General features: G+C 40.0%; 1 protein-coding gene across 2 annotated transcripts in view; it reads right to left on the bottom strand.

Moving 5' to 3' along the window:
* Positions 1-25: 25 nt before the first annotated feature.
* TET1 (tet methylcytosine dioxygenase 1) overlaps positions 26-27364 on the bottom strand; it is a 114915-nt gene continuing 87576 nt past the window's right edge. For both annotated transcript variants that reach the window (XM_075130873.1, XM_075130874.1), the window contains 2 exons: positions 23423-23762; positions 26-12014 (listed from right to left, as the gene is read on the bottom strand). In XM_075130873.1, the coding sequence (XP_074986974.1) occupies positions 10873-12014; positions 23423-23762 (1482 nt within the window). In that variant the 3' untranslated portion in view covers positions 26-10872. The remainder of the gene's footprint in view (positions 12015-23422; positions 23763-27364) is intronic.

The following is a 27364-nucleotide window of genomic DNA, read 5'->3' as shown; positions in this document are numbered from 1 at the left end:
AAAAATTAGACAACTGAGTGCAAAATAGAAGTATAAAATTTATTTAAAACCACCCACAAAGTTCTGTGTAATCAGGAATGATACAATTTGTAATAGTCTTTTTTTAAAAACTCATGACAAGATTTAAAATATATTTTCAATTACAGTATTCATTTAGCCTTATTCAGTTAGGACGATAAAAAAATGAAAATTTACGTTCTAAACAGATAATGAGACACACAAGAAAAATATAACAGAACAGACAATTTCCACAACAACAATCTTTACATGTATGTTTCAACACTATTATCAACATTTCAATGCATCTTGCTACATAAACATGAAATTGTGTACAACAACTGCTTGCACCAAAAACAGAGTTTAAGTAAGTCTTTCAAGTAACATGCAGTCACAACTCACAAGTCTTCAAGTACTGCTGGTAAGAGTTCCCTTTGCTGCAGAGAAGATTTCAAGGGTCAGATCCTCACTGATGTAAATCCACATAGCTTCTCTAACTTGAATGGGGCTATGTGGATTTACACTAGATGCGTCCCAAATGTATGAGAAATGAAGTAACTTTTAAACTTTCTTCTGTACATACTGTGACATAATGAAGTGCTTTTTCTTTCTGTTTTTTTTTTTCTCCTTTAGGAACTAAAAATATGTTAATGTTAAAAAGAAAATTGTATTTTGTCTTTCAAAAGTTATTTCATTTTTTCAGGTCTAAATACAGTAGGTTGATAACACCAATAAACAAAACAACACCACCAAATCCCTAAAACACAGAAGTTCAAAGCTGCAAAATAAATATTAAATGCATTCCATATAAAGAAAGCAAGAAATATACAGACTATATTGATCAAACAAAAATCAATTTTTCTCCTTTGGCATACTGTACCTTTTTAGTTTTTTGATAAAAGTCAGGAGAGAATCAAACTGCATTCTCTGAATGTGACATTGTAGCCTTAAAAATAATGTTGTTATTATAATTATTATAATGTCTGGTAACGTCAAGTTTTTAAAAAGCATTTATGACATATCATGATATTGTGACGTTACCAAGAACTGTCCTCTTCCAAACTCAGCAAAGAAATAGTAGAAGAATTAAATGTTAAAGTATTAAATGTCCAATATTAATACTTAAAACAGATTTTCTTTTAACTTTATTGGAATATACAGTTTGCCTCTCTGGATTTGTAATATTTTTTTTAATCTTGGGAGATATTTTGAGGACTAGAGGCTGACAACATTCAAAATGCAAAGGTTGCCTTGTGTTTTGCTAGAATTATAAAGTGACATTCACAAAAGTAAAAAGAAGTCTGTTATAGTGATGTACAGTATCACCACAGTTTAGACATGTAAAAATGAAAAGCAAATGTTTTTTTCTCCTCAGCATTTGTTTATTTTTAGGGGACCATTTTATAATTCCAATACAATAGTGTAAGCTTCTGAGGCTCAATACTTGCTAATGCAAAACTCACACTGGCTGCAATGGAAGTTTTTTCATGACTCAGGCATGCAGGACTGGGCTAATGGTTTTGCTGTCTAATATCACCAAAATTAGGGTGGTGAGAAAACTTTGGCTTTTAGCTTTGTGCCTCACATTTCCCTCTAGTGTGGCAATATTACACAGTATAACAAACCTCACTGGATCTTATGTCAGCAGAGAATGGAGCTGGGTGAATTCTCACAACCCCGCTTCAAGTGGTCAAGTAAAGCTGTCTAATAATGATAATAAAAACACTGTGAATAATTATTTGAGGAAAAATTGCTCAAATTTGCAATTTTTATTATTCACAATCCTACCAGTTCTATAGCCAGGGCACTAATTTGAGGTACAAACCCCTTACCACATTCTTTTTGTAGGCAAGATGGGGAAAGAAGGTCAGCCTACAGTTGGATATCCTACAAAAGAAGCTAGATTAGAATATCTTTCTAAACTACATTTCTAATTTTCTCTAAACTAAACACCAGTGTAATGGTTTGGATCTTGCTGGCCAATATGTGTGCAGTAGAGATATAAAGAAGATCATCCATTGATGATTGCACAGTCAATTTTGAGGCTTGATTCTCAGTTACACTAGGATTTCTTTACACCACCCTGGTAAAGACACCTTACTATGTGTCAGTTTCATTCACTTCCACTTTAATGTCATTTTGTTCTCTCAGAGTGGTGTTAAAGGGCCTTAGCGTAAATGAGAAAAAGGCCCTTTATTTTTATATTTAAAAAAACTTTTGCATTGTAATAGTATATAACAAGAAACAAGTAAGACATCGAAAATGTTTATCGAACAGTTCATAAAATCTTCCACAATACAGTATGAAAATGTTCTGTGGCAACAGTTGTGATATCGATTAAGTGTCAAATGGTTGACATCTATTCCAATAAGAACAGGAGGACTTGTGGCACCTTCGAGACTAACCAATGTATCGGAGCATAAGCTTTCGTGAGCTACGGCTCACTTCATCGGATGCAGCGAGCTGTAGCTCATGAAGCTTATGCTCAAATATATTGGTTAGTCGCGAAGGTGCCACAAGTCCTCCTGTTCTTTTTGCGGATATAGCCTGACACGGCTGCTCCTCTGAAACCTGTTCCAATGTGACGCTACAACAGCAATTTTTTTGAATACATTCAGTCTACTGCATATGACATCTCTATGTAGCTTAATTGTCAATTGTGTTCTACTTCCTATCCACAGAAAATTTTGGCATCTATTTATAACAGCATTGTACCCTTTGACTTTATGTGGAAGGCCGTAATGGCGCACAAAGTGGGGAGAACAGTCGAGTGATAGTACAGCCACATTTAAAAATGTTGTCAACCTGAAACAGTGATTGATGTATGACTCAACATCGAAAACCACTGAAGGCCCAATCCTGCAGTCACTGCAAATAAATCATTGGGAGCTTTTAGCATTTTAGAATTAGACACCAATGAACACTGTGTCACTGTACCATCAATTTAACTTCATTTGCATTAACCCTGCAGGTTCTGAATCACACAACAGTACAACTTATCTTGATATAGCAGCCTTCATTCAAAGTGTCATAAAATGCTTAAAAGAAAGAGGCAGAAGAGAGAAGACTTTCAAGCTGCGCACAGCAACTCATAAAAGGAAAAATGACATGGATGAAGATCCAGTAGGAGAAAAGAAAACAGTTAACATTAAAAGTGATAAACATGCAAGTGTTCTTGCAGATTAGCTATGGTGGGGGAAGAACTGAAGGATGCAGTACTGAGGATCTAGTGTCATTTGTAGGCTAAAGAGAATGGGAAGATTTGGGCTAAAATGTGGCTTTAAGCTACAGCCCATTTGGGATGGGGGAAAGTAAGAAGAGGCTGGGGAATAGTAGGAGTCCCAAAGAGAATTTTAACAGAGTGGAGAAGCACACAGCAAAGCTGGAACCCCTGTACCTTTTCACAGTGTGCAGTTTGTGTTCTACTCCTTCCTGCTCAAGCCAGATCAGCCCTGCTTGCTGCTGTGAAGGGAGGAAGAAAAGGCAAATCCATAACTCCACTCCTCTTTGGAGAGTCTAGGGCCAGTGGTGGCACTAACTTTTATGCAGTCCTTGAACTTCCCACTGGGATTATGGCTGATCCATGAACAGGGACAAACAGAAGACACAAAGAAGCACCTTCTCCCGCTTGTGGGTCTTTGCAGGGAGAGTCATGATCTTATCTATTATGTCAAGATTTGAACAGAGTAAATCATACAGAAGGAAAGACAGAATGCCAGAGATGCAGCAGTACAAGCAAAGAATGATCTTCAGCTCTGGAGAGCTGAGTCTGTGGGCAGAGAAGAGGCCAAAACTGGCAAAACGGACTTTGTTGACTATATGTGGATAGAGGGTCAGAAAGGTAGGATGCCAAAAGTTTATGGAGAGTTTTGAAAAATAAATGGACAGTTTACAAGTGGATATGAAGATTGATAGTGAAGGTGAAGGGGTGGACTGAAATGCCCTTCTTTCTTGTAATGAAAAAGTAATTTAACTGCAGCATTCTGCACTCCATGGAAGAGTTAGGCTATAACAGGATGATAAAAAAGGCAACTATCAGAGTTAAGACAGAAAATGATTGACATGAAATATAGATTTTGAAAGAGTTACATTAATAATAATTTCTTGTAAATTTCAGAGGTGGAGATAAACAGATTTACAGACAAGGAAGAGGTGAGATTAAAAAATAAAAGTCAGGAGCAAGGCTGATGCTTACATTGCTACCCTTGGGAGCAAAGGTCCATGCTAAAGAGAATTAGAAGACTTGTATGCAGGAAGTTATAACTCTTTAAAGCATTCAACAGCAGAAGGCTATAGGGTCACCAAGCACTGACAGACAAAATGGGTAAATACAGCAGATGAGCTACAAAGGAATCAAAGCATGAAATGAGCGAGTTGTAGAGTTCAGTGTCATCTATACAGAACAGAAGTTAATGCCTAGGGCTGAAGCTAGCAAATGAAATGTCCTAGAGGGAGAAGATGTAGTATACACTGAGAATTATCTCCATTATTTAGAAAACAAAGCAGCACACAAATGACACTGAAATATTACACTCAAACTGAAACATTTAACTAACTCCTCTGAAACATCTAAAATATTTTAGTATAATGATAAAGTTAACATGAAGTTAGTACTAACTTTGAATCATACATCAAAGGAAATAGACGATCTCTAGCATAGACAGAGGACAGAGTCTGATCTCAGTCACACCTGCGTATATATGGAGTAACTCAATTGACTTCAGTAGAGTTACTCTGGATGTACCTGAGTGTAACATATCAGAATCTGGCCCATAACATTTAGAGGCTATTCCTAATCTTCTACATACTTGTACCTAATTAAATATTATTAGAGATTTTTTGGTCCCTGGGATAGCCTCAAGTGATGCATATCTCTCCTCTGTCAGAGTCCCAGGAAAATAGCATTCATATAGTTTTACAGCAGCATACATCAGTACCATATAAACAATATAATTCAAGACAATTTTTCTAAAATATCAGGTGATCCCAGAAAACTCTGATCTGTGGTTTCACTTCTACTCCACTGAAATACTGAGCAGTCAAAATCTCAGTACTTTTTACACTGACCATGCTTCTAAGATAAGATTAAAAAGAAAGAGATGGATATAAATGTGCCATAGTTTTACACTTTAGTAAAAAAAAATTGTGTATTTAAAATTTGATATATCTAAATAAACAGTGGTGATATGGATATACAGTACCTAGGCAACCAAGAAACGGCTTAAGGAGCAAGTCAAGTCAGGGCTCACAAGCTGCATGCGGTTCTTCATAGCCTGGTTTATAACTATTTTGGGCTTCATATATCCGATTAGTCCTCCACTTGCTCTATCTGGATCTGAGGCAGAGTGAGCGATTATAGCAGTGCTCACGTCTCTGTCTAGGGTACATGTATTAGGCAGATCAAAGTAAGAGTGACTTCTCTTTTTCCAGAGGCCAGTACAGATTGGGGCAGACAGAACAGAGAAGAAATTGATTCCACAAGAGGAAGTGGAGGAATGGAATTAACATACATCAGTACATAGTGACATGATGTGATGACACATCCCTATCAAACAGAAATTGTTATGGCACAGAGATTGCAAGGCAATGCCAGAATGTCATAACACAATTATTGTATTTCTTTGCACTTTACTTTTTGATGATAAAGTGGCCTTATAGCTGTTACTGGTTGAACAGCCACTTGGTTAAATTAGAAAAGAGTTTCCATATGTGATTGGCCTCTTCCTCATCTATAATTTCACAACGCGTGATCAAGGGCTTTTATAATGTGTTATGGTTAGCCATCCAACTCTTCCATATGTGAGAAATAAAACACGACGACAATTTTACTGCAAAGACCTGCCAAAAAGATCTCACTACTGAAGAAATGCTATTTTAACTGCCACAGTGGATGTGAGAGGTCATTCATTTAATACTGCATGAATATCACAAATGTTGATACATGTAAATAGTCTGAAAACTGGCATATAAATTAATTTTTCAAATATTGGGAGGGAGTACGTCTCCATACTACAAGCATTTCTGTGCAAATTTCAGAAGAAATGAATTATTTATGCAGCCTGTAAATTAGAAAGCATATTTTATCACTCGGCCTGACCAGGTAGCTGATTTCACACAGAGTCATATTGATCTTCCCCCGTGTAATTTAAGGTAGGATTGTGCCCTACATTTTAAATATAAAAATGCAAATACAATTCCGTTTACAAGGTTTCCTAAAAATTCTACGTTTAACGAGAAGCACATTAACATATTGGCCCAAATCCTGCTGTATTTGCATCTGCAAAGCTCCACTAACTGCAGGGGGTTAAACAGATGTGAATGAGAGTAGAGCTTGACCGCTAAAGTTAGCATAATACTGTAATGGTGTTTGAAAGGGTTTTAGAGGAGAAAACAATTGTGTGTTACGTATACTAGTAAGCGTTAAAAAGTTGCTTTTTACCTACAGTTATCACACCATATTACTTCAGATACTAGAGTTGTTTCCTATTTGAAGCATAGGGACACATTCTGGTAACTGAGCATGACTTGTTTTAATGGTGGTCACTGTAAGTACAAAACATTGACTTATAAAATCAGGATTATTTGCAGAAAGATATGATCACATCTTAATTGTAGCTTATGAGCAATTAAGTCATTGTATGAATTTTGTACAGTATTATTACAATATTTGAGGTGAGCTGGTCATATGGCCTTACAGTCATACTCTCTGCTACTATCTGTGGGTTCTAAGTGTCAGATCCCAGCTTGATCCAAGGAATGAGGTACCTGCATGTGCAGGAGTATTGCAGTGGTAACACTCACAGTTTCAATGGGAGCTATTGTACTATTGCAACAGTGACCCCTGAGAGTCAAACAGGAGTGATACTCTCTAGAGAGCAAAAACAACAAGGAGTCCGGTGGCACCTTAAAGACTAACAGTTATATTTGAGCATAAGCTTTCATAGGTAAAAAACCCACTTCTTCAGATGCATGGAGTGAAAATTACAGATGCAGACATAAATATACTGACACCTGAAGAGACAGGAGTTATCTCACAAGTGGAGAACCAGTGCTGACAGGGCCAATTCAATCAGGGTGTAGTCCACTCCCAATAATAGATGAGGTGTCAATTCCAGGAAAGCTTATGCTCAAATAAATCTGTTAATCTTTATGGTGCGACCGGACTCCTTGTTTTTGTGGATACAGACTTACACGGCTATCCCCTTATACTTGTCTCTAGAGAGCATCACTCCTTTCCTCCAAAATGAGGTGTTGTGATGGTGCAGGCCTACTAGAGGGAGCGTATAGGGATATTCTTGCCGGAAAATCAAAGGTTGCTATGTTATGTTGCAACAGTCCTTGGTGGTATACTGTGAGGTGATATAAAAGGTGGTGGTATTGGGGAAACAAACTGTCAAGAACTGTGAGTTAAAGACTTGGAGCCCTACAGTGCTGTCTGTCTATGAACAAAAACTCCTACTGAAATCAATATAAGTTTGTTACAGATCAAGGGAAGTATACCGTTTTTCCTAGCTGTTTTGTCTTCAGATGTGCTTCCTGACCTGGCTGGCCAATCTGGAAAGATCCTGCTTCTGCAATGTGCAGGAGGTCAGACTAGATGATCATGATGGTCCTTTCTGACCTTAAAGTTTATGCGTCTATGAGCGTGAGAGGAAGTCATAGAGCAGTTGTGTGGGATGGAAGGGAAAGAGTCACTTCCTAAAATTCGTAACTTTTAAGAGGACAGTATTGTTGCAAGTACGATCTTACTCAATACAACATTGATCTGTGTGCACAAGACTGATAAATATTCTGAAATGTTATAATAAATAGCACACAGCTGTAAATACAGTAAATAGATGTATTTCTCATACTGCAATATATTTACTAGAAAATATTTGCTTTTCAGACATACTGTTCTCTTTTAACATTGCCATTACGAATCTATTAGAGCTGGATTTCCCTGTTGGACTTGCTGAGTCCCTACTGATAGTTAACTGAGAAGTGCCTTGTAAAAGACAAACATACTTAAAGACGCCATTTAAGATGCACCTATTCTGCTTTTCAGGTATTTGAGGAAGCTGGTGTTTTCTCTATTACTTGAACTGCCCAATCACACACAAGCCTAAAGGTCTGGAAGGATTCAAACGGAAATTCCAGCCATTTTAATATTTCTTGAATTTCTTGTAAGCAGAATAACAGCCCTGAAACTTTTCCTACTAAATTTTGAAATAAAAATGGTATTTAGTAGAATTGCTGAGAAATAAAGAATTCCTTCATTCTGCACTATACATGCATATGGCATAGTGAAATTATTGTGAAGTTATAATATGTCTAAATCTATCAGTGTTATCAGTGATACTTACTAGTAGCAAAGTAATCCTTCTGGTAGATAATTGACCATGGTGCTAAACAAGGGTACTCAGATAGCAAATATGTTGTTGGAGCAGCTGGGGCAACTTAGAATACTACTTACTGTATATACAGCTGTAATTTTTAGCCTCACAAAAAATAGACAAGTTTTAAAATGGAAATCTAAGGCACACAATATACCATAATGATTACATGTATACTGTACTTTACATATTCAAAAAGCAGAAAACTGCTGGTACAAAATGATGGCAAAATATTGACATTTTTATGATTTATAATCCCTTCATATCCTGTACTTGAACTAACAGGCTTTAAACTAAAATTTGCAGCATATGGGGTTTTCACAAATTTTACTTTGAGCTAGATAAAATACAAAGAATGGGTCCAATCCTCCTGTCCTTATCCATTAAAATTCCTGTTAATTTCAATAGTCAGTCTACATAAGGATTTTAGGTTTAGCCCAATATCATTACATAGTGATTGCAACTTTAGGCCTTGATCCTGCAAATATTGAATTCATTGGACCTGCTCCTACCTGTAAGTATTTTCAGGATCAGGGTTCTAGTTAGCACTGTGTGTAAAAAATAAAATTCACATATTCTTTGTACCAAAACTGTAAATATCACAATTATTATAGAACTTTTAAAGAAAAAAGCACCTTGTCTAGGTATTAGATAAAGTGGATCTAGACATTTCAGATTACTTTTGTTACAGCACCACTGCATTATAGTATTATCAAGTATATTACTGGTATAAGTTCTCAATAGAAAATACTAACCTCAGTTACATCTATGGGATTACATACACTGTGAGTATTCACAGGTAAAATTAAGGTAGAGCTTGACCCGTAGGATCTTATCCCACAACCATTATGCACAAGAGTAGGCCTTACGTGGGTAGTCCCACTGACTTTAATTGGACTGAGAAGGTGAGTAAGGCTTGCAGGACAAGGTCCTTACTTAAACAACTTTTTTGTCTGGTGATTAGATGATTCAATAAATAAATAATAAAACAGAAATGAGGAGGAGAGAAGAATCAGAGAAAGAAGAGCGGGATGGATGCTACATTATTTCTGAATGGAGTGTCTACTTTTCCTCATTTAGCAACATGTAACCATAATCATTTGGTGATGTGTGAATTTTCCAACTGAAATGCAGAACATAAATTCAAATGTTTGTAACTAACAACTGTTCCCATATGAAATGTATAAATAAATCATTGTTAAAAATGATACAAACATGCTTGTAAAAAAAAAAAAAAAAAAAACCCCACTGAACTGAAAAAGCATTCTTATTAGCTAGTGAACATTCTGGAAGAGAATTATCAAATAAGACTTGCTTTTAAACATTAGATATTGAAAATTTCTTACTTTAGTTTGTCATTTTTATAACTTTTTTTCGGAACAGAGTAAGGCAACTCTAGGGGGTACCTTTTTTTTTTTTTTTTAAAATCCCAAAACGATCCTACCCCTGAGGCATTAGGAACATTTGGTTGTGTCACATAACTTGCAATGCTTTAGATGAGTCAGACTAATGTGCTTATTGCTCAAATAAATCATCATAATTTCTGTCTTTAAAAAATTAATTATTTAATTCCCCAATAGCAACACACATTGAACAAGATGTTTCTTCATTCCATATTTGTAAATAATTAAAAGTGTCTGCATTTTATTACTCTTCTGTTTATATGTAACATAAAAACCTTCAATGGAAAAAGGGAAAGTCTAAAAACAATCACATATGTCATTTGCATACATATTGCAATTGTAACAGTATGGAAATCTACACAGCAAGAACAAAATGATTTCTTCTGTAGAGTATGCACAAACCTTAGACAATATGATCCTCATACTATACTAGTTCAAGTTAATTTTAAAAATAGAAAGTGCTTTTAAAATATATATTTACAGCTTACAAACAACTTCCAGCCATCACTAGTGATAACTTCATTTTATACATTATGAAAACTCTAGAAAGAGAAAATTTCATTGGTTCTCTTAAAAGATTTATCTGTAATTTGGACTTTTTAGCAATGATTGGAAGTTGTTAGAGCAATGGCACCATGAAGTAATAATTCAGCTTATTTTTACTGTTTGATGTGGTCAAGCACCAAGAACTGTGTAGAGCTATCACTGTATAATTTGATTTTACATCATAAAATGTGAATCTGTTAAAATCCCTATAAATGACTTGTTCTGTAGTAAACAGATTTGATTTAAAGCACCAAAATATAATTTCCTAAAGGTAATAAACTGAATGATTCAATCAAGGTTAATAACCTAACCAAAATCTTCTTTTAGAACATATTAAAACTATACAATTTTTTTTTTTGCTTAAAATGTGCGCAAGCACCACCAAATGTTAAAATATAAAGTCACAGTTTAAGATAAATCCCCATTTTTACCTCAGCCTTAAAATGGTTGAGATGAACAAATAGTAAACTACACATGACTCTGTTCTTTAACAGCACCTTAAAGAAATACTGTATAACACTGCACCAAGGCAAGGCATCTGCTACTAAAACCTATGCCCAATGGTTATAGGGCCCTGCAACTCTAGTGAGGGCATAAGAAGACACTGTTATTACATTATCTTGAGTTACTGTTAACGCTCTGCGTGATGGAATTTGGTTGAACTCATTTTCTTCATAGAAAATCTCTCTGGTTTCACTGCTCTGCTTGGTTTTCCTGCTGCTAGGTTTTAGTTCAGTATTTTCAGTCCCTAATCTTTCTGCTTCTTTTTCCTTCTCTTTTGCTCTCTCAGCCATCTTTGCTTCCCACATTGCTAATCCATGTTTTGGCTCATTTAAATTTTTGTGTTGGTAGAAGACTAAAGAGATTCGTGTGGGATGACTGCGGTTTGGTTTCTTAATGGGTGTTGTGGCATGGAGTTCACGTCTTGCACATTCAATTAAGATAGAACCATGAGAAGGTGCCACAGCAACACCACCAATATCATCATCCAAAAAATTGTGCTCACTGTCTGACCACATTTCATCAGCTTTTTCTTCAGAATCCATTGGTTCTGCCAGCACATTTCTTTGCTTTTCATCACTAGCTTTGGAATCACAAATCTGTTCTTGATGGGAGCCACCTTTTTCCACTGGACATTTATGAGACGTGTTAGCTTCATTTCTGGTTACATCCTTTGTCGGAGAGTTTAATGGTACCGACATATCACAAGGGTTGATCGATTGCGAAGGAGCATTTTGTAATTGCAGTTGACAATTTTGCTTGTCATCTGGTAGGTGTTCAAGTATACTATGCAGGGGGTCTTTAAGGGTTGGGTGGTCTGAAACAGTAATATCTGGAAGAATTGGTGGCACACCATTCCTCTTTTCATTCAGCAAAATTCCAGTATAATCTTTAACTGACACATCAAAATTCTTACATTTAATATAAGGTGTGACATGAGGTTGCTTACTACTGCATTCAAAATACCCGTAGGGAACTGAAAAATCTTGTTGAATATCAGTCACTGCTGTTATGCTAGGCTTATGTGTTAATGACGAATAAGGATGTAAACTATCCACCTTAAAAGGGGAGGAAGCAGTATATTGTTTTAATACAGAGCAACTTTTAGTAGCATTTGAAGTATGTTTCATGGCATAAAGGTGATCTGAAGTCTCCATTTTTATTCCAGGTTGCAAAGCATCTGTTTTGTTCCCTAAAAAAAAATGCATACCAAAAGGTAAGTATCTTTTCCTTGTTCAGTTATTCAAAATATAGCTTATTATAGTGATGTTTCCCACTTGTTCAATAATTTGGAAAATATGGACAGTGACTACATTTTTTCAAAATGATCAAATTTATGTCATTGGGACTATTTGTACGACTTAAAAGCATGCATGAGTATTTGCTGAATTAGGGTCTTAATCACTTCATTACAGACTGGTCAATGCTGGTGTATAAAACAGAAAACATGCATAAATTTCTTGCCTAAATTATTTTATTCATCCCTCTGTGAAATATTCTTTTATCAAATGAGCACCATATGTAGAACTATCATAATTCAGTGACTGTTTTACCCCAAATTATGATCCAAGAAAACGTTTATTTCAGCTTGTTTCCAATTCAACACAAAAACCTTCCTCTATTACAATAACTGCTTAATTAAATAGCGGATTATTATTCACACAGTTCAGTGGATTCATCTGAAGATATGATCCAGGTAAATCCATTTTTGCAGAGTGGCAACAACTGATTTGACTCTGTCTTCTGTTTGTTTGCCAAATTAGAGTGGTTCCAAATTTTGTCTGAAACATATTTGGCTCAATTTTTGTCTGTTCTTTAGTCATAGCTAGTCTTTCTTGACCTGTTGCAAATTGTGCACTTTCATGCGGTGCCCTCCTCAGCTGGCTTGTTCTTGTAATAAATAAGAGTTTGATCTAAAGTCATAGGAAAGACTCCCATTAGCTTCCATGGGCTTTGGATCAGGACCTGGAATTGTTTAATGGCTGCCTTGCTGACAAACTGGCATGCCATAGAGAATTCTTGAACATTTTCATAAAGACAGGTTCTCAAGAAGTTTCTTCTGTGCTCCATAAATATATGGAATGCTCAAGTATCTGTCGAATGAATACTAACTATAGAAGTACTGTTTCCTTTAGTAAATGATGCCTTTCTAATTGGATATTAGTAGTACTGGAGATAGGCATATATATCTAACTAAAATGAAAGAAAAGGAAACTGAGGTACAGTGAACACATAATCCAATTAATACACAGGTGATTTAATTTATGGAGGTTACTTATCTAAATTGACATTTCTGAGTATTAAAAATCTTATAGTTCTTTTCTTTTAAAGACCCCCTCAGTGAAATACAAAATAAAACTACATTAGTCATTTACTTAAAAACAATACAGACGCCTTCCTAAAAATGTAACACAGTAAGTTTAGCCTAGTAATTGAAATGAAATCTGAGTGACATGGTGGGTACATACCATAAAATCAAGGGAGAAACAAAAATACATTTAAGTTTACTAAAGACAGAAGAATCACAATTAAATGCCCAGTTGCTGGAAAGAATTTGACATTGCTTGGTGGTTACTAGTATATATTCTTAATCACCTGGCAGTGAACTCCAGTTGAAAAGGCAACTGTGCATGTTGAGACTACATTTGACATAGTGGCAGAAGTTAATATTTTCCACCTAGAGAATATCCATATTCAAGCAGAGAAACACAAAAACATATTTTTTTGTAGATCTTGTAATATGTGGAGCTAGAAACTCCTCTGAAAATAAAACCAAAACAAAAGAGACAAGAGATGGTTATGACTGGAAGAAAAAAAATATTACAAAGGAGCCTGAAAAGTTAATTCAAAACTATTAGATACACAGAAATTATTAAGAGTACATGTAGGACACTGCTGTTTCCAGGGACCCTCTCTCTCCAAATACCAACTGGACTACTGGAGTTGGCCAGCATATTGCCCTATTTTGGTCTCACAGTTTGGGACCCATTTTTACTGGCATATAGGAACCAGCTGAAAAGCTTAGCTATAGAGCTTTTCATCTTTAAATTACTGGTTCAATTCTGCTTCAGCCTAGTAGAGACGACAAAGTCAGTACCATCTGATGGCAGTTTGGTGACATAAATGGAGCGAGCAAAGTCCAAGGACTGAATGGTTATGAGTAATCCTTTCCTCTTTAGAAGTGATTCATTCAGAACAGAATACAGGCACATTAGCAGGACTATGTGAGGAAGTCTGCTGAATCTCTACCTTTATTGTATTTATTCTGTGCATATATGATTTCAAGGGCTGTCAAAACGGGCATCTTTCCCAAGCACAAAAGTTCTTAAAGTATAGAGGTACTCAGATCAGGAGGTGTGAGGTATTTGCAGGGGTTAGAGAGGAGAAAACCTCATTTAGTACTTAGTCATCCACAAAGGACTGCCCAGAGCCAGTCACTATATATCAATGCTGCATGCATGCTGTACCTGCTCAAAGCAGCACCTGAAACATGGCCTGCAGCATAGGTGCCAACTCCATGAGTGCTACAAGGCTGGAGCACCCACAGAAAAAAATTAGTGGGTGGTTAGCACCCACTTGCAGCCAAGCTCCCCTCCCTGCCTCATCCCCCGCAGTGCCTCCAGCTTGCCGGTGGCCCCACCTATCCTCCCCCTTCCTCCCAGTGCCTCCCGCCTGCCGCGGATCTGCTATTCTGCAGCATGCAGGAGGCACTGGGAGGGAGGGGGAGAAGTGGGGATGGGGTGTCCTCAGGGGAGGGGATGGAACAGGTGGGATGAAGATTTGGGGGAAGGGGTGGAGTGGGGACAGTGTCTGGGGCTGAGTGGGGGTTGAGCACTCCCAGGAAAAGTTGGAAGCTGCCATCTGTGGCCTGAGGGTTGAAAAAAACTCTTCCTCATCAGCATAACAACAAACTACAATAATTTAGGGTCTCAGCTGAGCAAAGTATGTGCTTAACAAAGTTCACTCAATCTGCTTCTGCTACCACAATATTAAAAAAAATGCAAATTTTATCTGATTGAAAAATTTGTCATGATCGTAGCAGGAATACATTTTATAATAGGAAGAGAAGATGTTTTATGAGCTATTTGTGAGTATTCCAGTGAAAAAATAAGTAGAGCTAAGTTCAAAGGGGAACTTTGATCTTAATGGTTTAATAAACACTTGAAAAAAGTACTGTACTATTTACCATTCATTTTCCCCATAAAAGGTTTACAGTAATTTACTTAATGAAGAAAGAGGGGAGTAAAGGACTAAAAAAACTGAAATAAATATGATCAAGTTGCACTCTGATTATTAGTAGTATAAGATAAAGTCAGAGTATTGTATTCTAAGACCAAGAAGTCTAAAGACTTTGAAGAATTGTATTCCCAAACCAAAAAAAAAAGGCCTTTGCTAAATGGAGTTAAGGGCATGGGCACCACATTTGTATGTTTGGTGGTGCCCAGCAGAGTCGTCCCATCCATAGGACGGACTGGGGCAACTCCCTCAGGCCCCTTGCATTGGGGGGCCCTGCGCTTCAAGGCAATGCGGGTTTTAGGGCGGCCTAGGGGATTAGCGGGCGGCCTGGCGCCAGCAGCAGTGAGCGATGGTATGGCATCCAAGGATGGCATGGCATGGTATTGCCACCCTTACTTCTGCGCTGCTGCTGGCAGGGTGCTGCCTTCAGAGCTGGACGCTTGGCCAGCAGCCACCGCTCTCCAGCCTCCTAGCTCTTAAGGCAGTGCAGAAGCAAGGGTGGCAATACTGCATCCCCACTACAATAACCTTGCAACCCATCCCCACAATCCTCTTTTGGGTCAGGACCCCCAATTTGAGAAATGCTCCTCTTTCCACTGAAATCTGTATAATAAAGACCAGATTTCACAGGGGAGACCAGATTTAACTGTCTGTGATGCTTTTTTCATGGCCGTGAATTTGGTGGGACCCTACTGATGATATTTCACTCCACGCATCTGTCCCTGAATGTAAAACAGTAACAGGGAAAACTGTAAAAAGAAAAGGAGTACTTGTGGCACCTTAGAGACTATTTGAGACCAATTTGAGAAATGCTCCTCTTTCCACTGAAATCTGTATAATAAAGACCAGATTTCACGGGGGAGACCAGATTTAACTGTCTGTGACGCTTTTTTCATGGCCGTGAATTTGGTGGGACCCTACTGATGATATTTCACTCCACGCATCTGTCCCAATCGGATGAGCTATTACCAGCAGGAGAGTGAGTTTGTGTGTGTATGGGGGTGGGGGGGATGTGAGAAAACCTGGATTTGTGCTGGAAATGGCCCACCTTAATTATCATGCACATTGTAGGGAGAATGGTCACTTTGGATGAGCTATTACCAGCAGGATAGTGAGTTTGTGTGTGTGGTTTTTGGGAGGGGGGTGAGGGGGTGAGAGAACCTGGATTTGTGCAGGAAATGGCCCAACTTGATTATCATGCACATTGTGTAAAGAGTTGTCACTTTGGATGGGCTATCACCAGCAGGAGAGTGAATTTATGTGGGGGGGTGGAGGGTGAGAAAACCTGGATTTGTGCTGGAAATGGCCCAACCTGATGATCACTTTAGATAAGCTATTACCAGCAGGACAGTGGGGTGGGAGGAGGTATTGTTTCATATTCTCTGTGTATATATAAAGTCTGCTGCAGTTTCCACGGTATGCATCCGATGAAGTGAGCTGTAGCTCACGAAAGCTCATGCTCAAATAAATTGGTTAGTCTCTAAGGTGTCACAAGTACTCCTTTTCTTTTTGCGAATACAGACTAACACGGCTGTTACTCTGAAACCAGGGAAAATTGTGAAACTCAAGATGTTTTTAAACTGTGGCTGCAAAGATTGGTGTGTTTTGGTGTAAATGCTAAACTAATGAACATTAGTCTATCAACAATGCAAGGTACTCCTGTTAGATCACTTCTCAATGTTCAGCCACCAACGTGATGAAGATGGGCAGTTTTTGGTCCGAGGACTCTCTCATTGTTTTCAGGTTTTCTGCGATAAAGCTCACAAAGAAAAATTAAACGAGTTTGGGAGAACTTTTGTGTATTTCTATACTTTCTGTTTTTGAAGGGTTTCGTTTGCTCACCACCAACTTCTTATGAGAAAAAACATTTTTTCAACTTGGAGAAAAAAAAGTCTTTTAATCAACAAGATCACATACAAGACACAATTTCCAAGATCACAGAGAAGACGCAAGCAAAAGATACACTATATGGAAAATGTTTTCACATTAAAGCCACTCCTTTGTACCGGCAATCCCATATAAACAAGTAAATATTAATTTACTTATTAATACCTCTACAACAGTGGTTTACATGCAATAGATTTATGTTCTCAGGAGTATATTTTTCACTATCAGGTAATTGCCACTGTCAGGAACAGGTTATTGGACTACATGAATCCCTACCCTGATCTGATATGGCAATTTCTATGTTCCTAAAAAAGTTAAGGAGAGTCCCTGAAGCTTGGCACTAAAAATTACACTTTTTCCCTAGAGAGATTTTAATATACCTGCTGGATCATTTTTCCTGATTAGTACATTGGATTATTTATTAACCCTGTACTAATTATTTATTGGTTACTTAGTTGGTAGTTTGGTTTTAGACTAATTATTTTACATTTTTCTACCTTACTTTAACCTGCATTAGCCATCTGCTGACCCAGTTGCCTAGGACAGTGGTTCTCAAAGCCGGTCCGCCGCTTATTCAGGGAAAGCCCCTGGCGGGCTGGACCGGTTTGTTTACCTGCCGCATAAACAGGTTGGGTCGATCACGGCTCCAGGCCAATGGGGGCTGTGGGAAGCGGCGCGGGCCAAGGGACGTACCGGCTGCCGCTTCCCACAGCCCCCATTGGCCTGGAGCGGTGAACCGCGGCCAGTGGGAGCCGCATTGGGCCGAACCTGCGGTGGCAGGTAAACAAACTGGCCCAGCCCGCCAGGGGCTTTCCCCGCACAAGCGGCGGACCGGTTTTGAGAACCACTGGCCTAGGAAATACAAATCCTTTGGAACATAGTTATCTTTTTCCTTATTAACTCTGTCCCCAGTTTTAGTTTTGTCAAACTAAACAAATTTGAAGATCTTGTTTTTGATGATCTCCCAAATCATTTACAGGTTATGTACAAAAGGCATCCTCCAACTGACCATGGTTACCCACCACACTTGTAATCACTACAGCTCCTCTCTCTCCAGCACCCTATTTTATTTCCAGGTTTCTGATATTTTACTGTAGGTTATACCTCAGATATTAACTGCTTTCTCAAATACTTTTTGACATCTGTCTTATGGTGGAAAAAGTTATTATGGTGAAAAAATATGAAAAAGTTATTACGGTGAAAAAGTTACTCCCTGATTCTCTAATTTGTTGGCAGGGAGGATTTCTTCCTAACCCTTGTACCATCTTCTGTTAGTTGTCAACCTCATATGTCCTGAAATATGGGAGTTTGTATCTTTTAGCTAAAATGCTTATCCCATCTAATGTAATAATGGCTGGACTCATTTTCCATATCCATTTTTAATCCTTTTAAATTGGCTAAGATCTTGTCCTTAATGATACCTTGAAGCAAGGAGTTCCGTAAGTTAACTGTACCTTATGTAAAAAAGTATTTCCTTTTATTAGTTTTGGACTTGCTACCTTTCAATTTAATTAAATGTCCCTCTGTTCTTATATTATAAGAAACATTGAACAGGAGCACCTGAGCTGCTTGCTTTGAAACATTCATAGTTTTGTCTAGCTCTTGTCAAGTCACTTCTCTAAACTATAGAGGCAATCCTTGCTATCTTCTCATGGGGGAATTTTTCCATGCTTCTAATAATTTTCTAATTCCCTGTCTCTGAACCCCTTCCATTTCTGCTATATCTTTTTTTAAAGTGTGTGATCAAAACTAAACACAATCTTTCAGGTGGGGATTGGTAAATTTCTTAGCTGATAAATTCCTGTCTGCTGCCAGAATTGCGGAAGACGCCGCTACATATGAGCTATGCCCCTCCACTGCAGTTTCCAGAGGCTGTTCAAAGCTGTAGCACAGCCCGTGCTAGTCACACTCCTTCTCTAGCCAGCTGCCAGATGATTCATTCCAAAGCTATGCAAAAACTTGTAAATACAACTAATAACAATAACGTCAATGCTAACCAATAAACTGTACGGTAGACTACGGCCTACAAGCATAACTATCCAAATTAAATACTGTTCCATGACTAGGAAGCCATCCAGGGAAGGTAGAATTGTGGGAGATGCTGCTATCAGAAAGGAAATTATCAGTTAAGAAATTTATTATTCTGCAGCCCAGAATCTCCCACAAATTTGATATGTAGGGGAAGTATCAAGCAGTGAACAGAACTAGGGAGGAATAAAAAAAACAGAATGAGATAGGGAAGACACCCCCTCCCCTCTGGGTTAACTGCCAAAATGCCAATGGTATTACTGGACCACCATTTGCAGCACCTTTCTTCCAAAGGAGGCCTCTGTGGAGGACAGAAAGCCCACTACCCCACTGTGCAACTGAGCGTGCCTGAGGAGTGCAGAGTTCCAATCACTTGGGAGGACAGTATACCACAGCAACACTTCCCTCTCAATAGCCAGGCTGTCAGATGTGGACAGTCTGGGTCTGGATGGAGGAATGAGCCTTGCTAAAGGATGTCTGGTCTCACTTCTAGCTGCAATGGTGTTTCCAATTTCAGCTTTATCAGCCTGGAGAACTCTTGTCTCCTTTGCCAGTGCAGACCTAGCACTATCATCTTTGCTCCTTCTCACCTGATCTTCTGGATCACCTTTTCTAGAAGTGGAAAGGCAGGGAATGTGTACAGCAGGCCCTGTGGCCATCTCTGGGAAAGAGGATAAATCCCCAGGGATTGGGGATCTGCTTCTCTCGTGAAGTACTTCAACTGCCTGTCTTATTGGAAAACCCGGGAGGTGCCCCACCCCTAGGTCAGATTGGGCTACAGCAGGCCAGAGCGGCTGTGCAGACAGGCAGCCAATCAGAGAGAGCTTGCGGGGAGCCAATCAGGGCCAGGCTAGGCCTTATATAAAGGCTGCCCAGGCAAGAGGCAGGCAGTCTCTCCCAGGCCTTCAGAGGGTGAAGGTCTGTCCCCTGTGTGAGGAGCGCAGCGCAGCGCAGCGCAGGCGGGGGGAGCAGAAGGGAACTCCTGCCCGGTACCTGCCAAGCTACGGGCCCTGAGAAAAGAGCTTAGCTGGTGCAAAGGGGCCAAAGGGGAAACGGCCCAGGGAGAGAGAGCCGGAGAAGGGGCGAGAAGGAGGGCAGGCAGGAAGCCTGCTGCCAAAGGGTCCCTGGGTCAGGACCCAGAGTAGAGGGCAAGCCGGGGTCTCCCACTTCCCCCTTGCACTTACACCTGGCTGTTAGGACCGTCCATCACAGACTGCACCAGACCCCTGCCAAAAGGGGTTAGACTTCGGGGTGTGGTTGGCCATTGCGGCTAGGGTGAAGAGAAGAACTGCTGATAATGCCCCCCCCGGAAGGGGGTGAGCGTGGACTAGGAGGTGCTGCCGGAGGGCAGTGTCCTGAAGAGGACCCTGTGAGAAGGGAGCAACGCGGGTCCAGATGCCAACAGAGGGCGAGAGATGGACAGGACATCACCAGCAGAGGGTGCGCCACATGGACTGAGCTAATTCCCAGAGTGACCAACAGGAGGTGTCGCGGATGTGAGTCCCAACCCCGTCACATTGCCCTTTGTTCTTGCGATTGGTGAATATGTTGACTGCCAGAAGGCTGAACTGCAAAATTAAAGTGAAGACTTCCTGATTTAGTCACCATTCTGAGCTGTGCATCTGTTGAGCCAATCTGCCTTTTGATTCAGCTCTCCTTTTAGGTGTACTGCTCTTATGGAAGGGAGAGTCCCCTGCACATTCAATTATCTCCATTGCTTCTGTGTGTAGAGTTACACTCCTTGTTTCCCTGCAATTTTTGATATACAACCACAGTAGTCATGTTGTCTGACTTGACTAGAACATGTTCACCCTTTAGGCAGTTCAGGAACTTTCATAGGGCTAGACTGACAGCTATGAGTTCCAACGGATTCATGTTCTGGTACCTTTCTCTGGTGTTCCAGGTATTCTGCACGGTCTTGTGCCAGAGATACCCTCCCTATCCCGTCAAGCTGACATTGGTTGTGAGTACCTGTGAATCTGGAAGGCATGTGGGAAAATCCTTGTGGATATTCTGTGGGTCTGTCCACCATCTTAGAGAATCCGGTACTCAGTTTGGGACCAGTACTCAATCCTGCATGCATTCTGGTGAGTGGTTCCCTGCTTTCCGCAGAAAAGTCTGCATGCATCTGATATGGGACCTTGCTCATCGGGTGATTCCACAAAACCAGGAGGCCCAGTAGCTGTAGACACTGAGCTATGGCCAGTCTTGCTCACTTTAACAACACGGGTATCAGGTTCTGGATCTTGTGGAATCTGTCCAGTGATGGACAGACCGTTGGCACAGAAGTGTCAATTTCAACTCCCAAATGAACTATCTTTGTGGAGGGAGTCAAGGAACTGCTCTTGGTATTTATCACAAATCCGTGTGCTTGAAGTAGATCCAGTGTCGGAATTGTGGCACTCTGTGGTGCTGGTTGGGTTGGAGCTCTAATCCTGATGTCCTCTAGGAAGGAATACAGATGAGTGTTGTGAGACTTGAGTCTAGCTATTATTACCAGCAGCACCTTTGTAAAGACCCTGAGCCTGTGGTCCAATGAAAGCCAAATGAGAGAGTTTGGTACTGGTAGTGGACTGTGCCATATGCAAATCTCAGCAGTCTGTGAAGGCATGGTAACATGAGAATGTGGAGAGACACAGCTGTTAAATCCACAAAGCAAGGAAGTCCCCTTTGAGACAGGGATGCTACTGTTGAAGCTAGGGTCTCCTTCTGGAATCTAATTTTCTTCATCCATTTGTTGAGCTGCTTGAGAGCCAAGATTGCTCAACACCCCCATCCGTCCATCCTGTATACTTCTAGACAATCAAGAAAATGGAGTATTGTCGTAAGAATCTTTCTTCCGAGGGAACCTTTTATATATTCTCCTGTATCCAGGAGAGGCGAGATTTTTGTTTAACACTCATTCATGTTTGATGGGATTGCTGTCTCTGGTGAAGATTTAGAAGGCAGGTTTAGACTGCTTGTAGGTTTGCCCATAAGTACCTGTTCAGGTTGGATCTGGATTGTGGATGCAACATTTTTGCACATGGTTTCGAACACTTCAGGGCAACTCCGCCCCGTTGCATTTTTTCTGTATCCTGCTCAAAATCTGAATCTGAGAGCTACCCTCATCGGACGAGGAGGAGGTGTCTGAGGGTACATCTACACTGCAATAAAACGCCCACAACTGGCCCATGTCAGCCGATTTGGGCTCATGGGGCTTGGGAGGGTCCCAGGGCCCAGTCTCTAACCCGAGCCCAGAAGTCTACATCACAATTTTATAGCCCCATGAGCCCAAACTGGCTGATATGGGCTAGCCACGGCTGTTTTACTGCAGTGTAGCCATACCCTCAGAGCCCACCTCCAGCCTGGGTCTGAGTGCCTGCACTTTAATTTTTACCCCCGCAGCCTGAGTCCTCTGAGCCTAAGTCAATTGACCCAGGCTCTCAGACTTGGTGTCATGGGTTTTTATTGCAGTGTAGACATATCCTTCATCAGAGGGTAAACACCTCTTTGATTTTTTTATGCCTTTTATTTTCCTTTTTGCTATTTTTGGGTTGTTTTTTTTTTAGCCTTTCGGGCCTGCTTTGCAGATATTGTCACCTGGTTGTGGACAGTGCATTGTCTGTTGTGGCTTGCTTTATGCAGTGCATTGAGCCCTCTGAATAGATCTCCCTCAGTGTCCTCCACCTAAGGGTTTCAATCCTTGTGGCTGGGGAGTTTCAGTATCAACTTGCGATCTCAGATACAGAAGTGTAAATCTAAAGTAACTTAGAGTGTAGTGGAGTTATGCCACATTTACACTGCAGAAAGTGAGATCAGAGATTCCCAAGAGAGGGATGTGCTCATTTTTATCTCTACAATACAAAGCAAAATCTAAGTGTGCTTTATTCAGCCAGTATCAGATTCTGCCACTCCCTGTCTTACTTTCAGTATTTAAAGGAAAAAATGAGAATGAGAAATATTAAAACAACTTTTACCTTAAATTTGGTAAAATTGACGTCTTTTTGCAAATCACTTGCTTTGCTGCACCATCCATATAACCAGTGATGCAAATAAGAAAACTATAGTCAATTCATGCTCCTTATGAAGAGAAAAACATCACAAACAAGCTGCCACACAACATGTGGAGAAACAGTCCTCGTACTTCTTTGTATAAATGACTGACATTTAGAGAACTCGCCCAGAAGTAACATTTCAAGATCTTCCTATGGTCATTATTAGAATAAGCGATCTCTGAAATTTTTCCATTGTCACCATATCATTATCTATAATTTTTACAATCTAGTACTATACATAAATTTTTGTGCGATCACCTGCTCGCTTCTGCAAAAATATCTGAATATAGTGACTCCTTCCCAAGTCTGTAGAAGATGTAATATGCAAATATTTCTAGAAAAGTGAACGCTGAGGAGGCAACTGGTTTTCTAAATTAGATAAGACACATAGCACAGTATAAATATCACTTACCTAAATACTGTGAAGTTTTACCAAGATTTTCAGGAGCTCCAATTTTCAGCTTTGCTGGTGTTGAATATTTCTTATCTGCTAATGTCTGCTTTTCAACTTGTGTCTTCTTTATATCTGGCTTCTTTTTCTTTGTAGCTCTAAGTGGCTCAGCTAACATCCGTACTTCTCTGGGAAAAGCAGTAAGCACCTGTATTGCTCCTGCTTTTATCTTAGCTTCCAGTCCCTCCTCAGTGCCAAATTCATCTGTCTGTGAAATTTTGTAAAGGGGCAACACATGTAGCTGTTCATCGTTCGGTATCACCCCCACTGAACGGTTATCTTCTTTTGTTAATGTGCAGACCTGACCAAAAAAAAAGATAATAAATAAACCTCTGTTTACAAGTTACAGAAGTTATCTGAATGCTTAATCATTTATCCTTTTAACTGGATTTATGGCCCTAACCATTCCCCACTAGATCCATAATAACAAAGGAACAGGCCTTTTGAACACATACACTTGACAATCTCAGTGATGATCTGAAAGGGGATTTAGAATAGGGATGGATTAACTGGTTCTTACAGAGTAAGAAGAAATGGCTCCCAACTCTAATTCAAACCTTTGTAAAAGTTTGCTTAAATTAACCCTCTTTTCCCAGCACTGACTCTGTACTGTAATAAAGTGATGAGGTCCAGCAAATCTGCAGTGTCTCTGTTCACTAAAATTATACGCTGTTCTAAGATTCAAAATTTGAAAGGAGAAACCTGCTTGGATCAAGCCTGATACGGACCCCACTGCATAGTTTTGAATAAATACTGGGGGTATTTATTCTAATAGTTCAAAACCATTACCAAACCTTTGAGGTGCTTCCAAACTTCTGGACCTCTAGAGATTTGCCATTACTAATATAGTAAATTCACCCTTAAAAAAAGTGATTAAAATCGCCACTACCCTTCTTCCCTAACTACAGAAGCTTTCTGAACAAGAGAAACATAGACTAAATTAATCTTGTTACATTCCATGCACTTCAATGGATAAATTTTGCTCTACATGTATAAACAAGTCTATGATTACCATCAATATACTGATGAATGTGTGATTATTCATAAGAAAATGATTAGCTTTCACAAAAATATACTGCATTACTAGAAAACCATGCATGAATGATATGGCTAAGATAATTTTCCATTTGTCCTGTGAGGTATTGACTGCACACATATAGCCATCTGAGCACCTCCCAAAGATGAGAGATGCTTTCTAAATAGAAACATGTCATTCCATAAGTATGTAGGTTATATGTGATCCCAATCACTGATGTTGAATCAAAATTTCCAGACTCTTGTCATCTTGCCCATAGTTCCAGGAGGGAATAATAATAAAACCTTTATTTTATAGCACATTTGTCATACAAATGCATTACAAAAATTATTTATATAATTAATGAAACTAATAAAAACCTAATTAAATCTAATTAGGGATCTATGAAGAAATTATATGTAATGCTGAATGATTGCAGAACAACAGAGAGAGAAAGAAATTAAGAGGCATAGATAAGAAATGAGAATTTTTTAGGTGATATTTTAAAACGGGATTTAGAGAAGGGCTCTCCAGAAGCGAAGATGAAGGAACAATTAGAAGCTGATGAGTGGCATATACTGTTACGTTTGTCCACATTTACTTAATTCTACTGGCTGTGTTGACTATGGGGGGAGGGGGAAGAGATTTTCAAAGACAAAAATAGGATTTTGGCATCTAACTCTCATTAGCTTTCAGTGGGAGTTATGCACCTGTGCCTTTGAAAAATCTCCCCGTATATCTGCACACAAACTTGCGTACTCGCCTCAAAAACTTGCATTCTAGCCTACAAATCAAGAAGATTGAATCCATAAGAGAAAGTTACTTACCATGTAGTAAATGGATGTTCTTTGAGATGCATGGTCCCTATCTGTATTCCATTGTGGGTATACATGTGCTCCATGTTCCTGGAGCCAGAGAATTTTGAAAGCAATGTCCCTTGGTCCGCACATGTGCCCTGGCTCACCTTGTGCCTCCAGCTGAGGAGATAAAAGGCAGGACGAACCAACCGCCTTTCCGGTTTCTTCTCCACCTCCACCGTGAATCGAAGAAGAGGCAAAGCAGAGGGGAAAGAGGGCAAATAGTGGAATACAAATAGGGACCACATCTCTCAAAGAACCTCCAGTTACTTAGGCCTGGTCTACACTACTAGTTTGTCAGACTTAGCAGCGTTAAATCTAATTAACCCTGCACCCATCCACACAATGAAGCCATTTTTTCAACATAAGGGGCTCTTAAAACCGTTTCTGTACTCCTCTCCAATAAGGGGATTAGTGCTGAAATCGACATTGCCGTTTCAAATTAGGGTTAGTGTGGACGCAATTCAAAGGTATTGGCCTCCGGGAGCTATCCCACAGTGCACCATTGTGACCACTCTGGACAGCACTCTGAACTTGGATGCGCTGGCCAGGTGTACAGGAAAAGCCCCGGGAACTTTTGAATCTCATTTCTTGTTTGGCCAGGTGAGCTCATCAGCACAGGTGACCATGCAGTTCCAGAATCAAAAAGAGCTCCAGCATGGACCGAACGGGAGGTACTGGATTTGATTGCTGTATGGGGAGAGGAATCCATGCTATCAGAACTACGTTCCAAAAGACAAAATGCCAAAACATTTCAAAAAAATCTCCGAGGCCATGAGGGACAGAGGATATAGCAGGGACGCAACACAGTGCCGTGTGAAACTTAAGGCGCTCAGACAAGCGTACCAGAAAACCAAAGAATCAAACGGACGTTCCGGGACAGAGCCCCGGACATGCCGCTTCTATGCTGAGCTGCATGCAATTCTAGGGGGGGCCGCCACCACTACGCCACCCCTGTCCATGGACTCTGATGATGAGGTACTCTCCGCCATGCCTGAGGATTTTGCGGATGAGGAAGATGAGGAGGAGGACGAGCTTGAGGAGCGCTCACAGCACACCGTTCTCCCCTACAGCCAGGATCTTTTCATCACCCTGACTGAAATACCCTCCCAACCCAATGATGTCAGAGAAGGGACCTCTGCTGAGTGTACCTTTTTAAATATAATACATGTTATAAAAGCTAGTGGTTTTTTAATGATTAAGTAGCCCTGAGGACTTGCGATGCATTCGTGGCCAGTACAGCTACTGGAAAAGTCTGTTAACGTGTCTGGGGATGGAGCAGAAATCCTCCAGGGACATCTCCATGAAGCTCTCCTGGAGGTACTCTAAAAGCCTTTGCAGAAGGTTTCTGGGGAGAGCAGCCTTATTCCATCCTCCCTGGTAGGACACTTTACCACGCCATGCTAGTAGCAAGTAATCTGGTATCACTGCATGACAAAGCCTGGCAGCGTATGGTCCCGGTGTTTGCTGGCATTCAAGCAACATCCATTCTTTATCTCTCTGTGTTATCCTCAGGAGCGTGATATCGTTCATGGTAACCTGGTTGAAATAGGGGAATTTAATAAAGGGACATTCAGAAGTGGCCGTTCCTACTGGGGGGGGGTGGGGGGGGAAGGCGGGCATTGGCGCTGAGCTGTTCACATTTGGCTAGCAGGGATCTTCCCTGATACCAGTCACGTGGTGCGGGGGAGAGGTAAAGCAATCATCACAGAGAATTGGATGTGGGTGGGAGGGTTAGTTTGGTTTCTGCTGCTGCACGTTAACAGGAAAACCACAGCACTAAATGGCCAACTCAACATGCTTTGTTCGGTATGGGAGAGGAGGGCGCTGCTGTTATCAAGGCTGCAGAAGCTGAAAGATGATGGCTTACCATGGCTGCCTGCAAGCCGAATTCAGTTGCCCGGCACTGCGTGTGTGATCTCTAACACCAAAGCCGCAGGCACTCAATATAAGATGCAAAATGTGACCTTGTACCAAAATCACATGTGCTATGTAATGTGAATAGTGTTTGCTCACTTTGAAAGAGTATAG

The sequence above is a fragment of the Caretta caretta genome, chromosome 7 (genome assembly GCF_965140235.1).
Source record: "Caretta caretta isolate rCarCar2 chromosome 7, rCarCar1.hap1, whole genome shotgun sequence".
In the NCBI taxonomy this organism is placed as follows: Eukaryota; Metazoa; Chordata; order Testudines; family Cheloniidae; genus Caretta; species Caretta caretta.
This window is presented reverse-complemented; position numbering and strand designations above follow the sequence as displayed.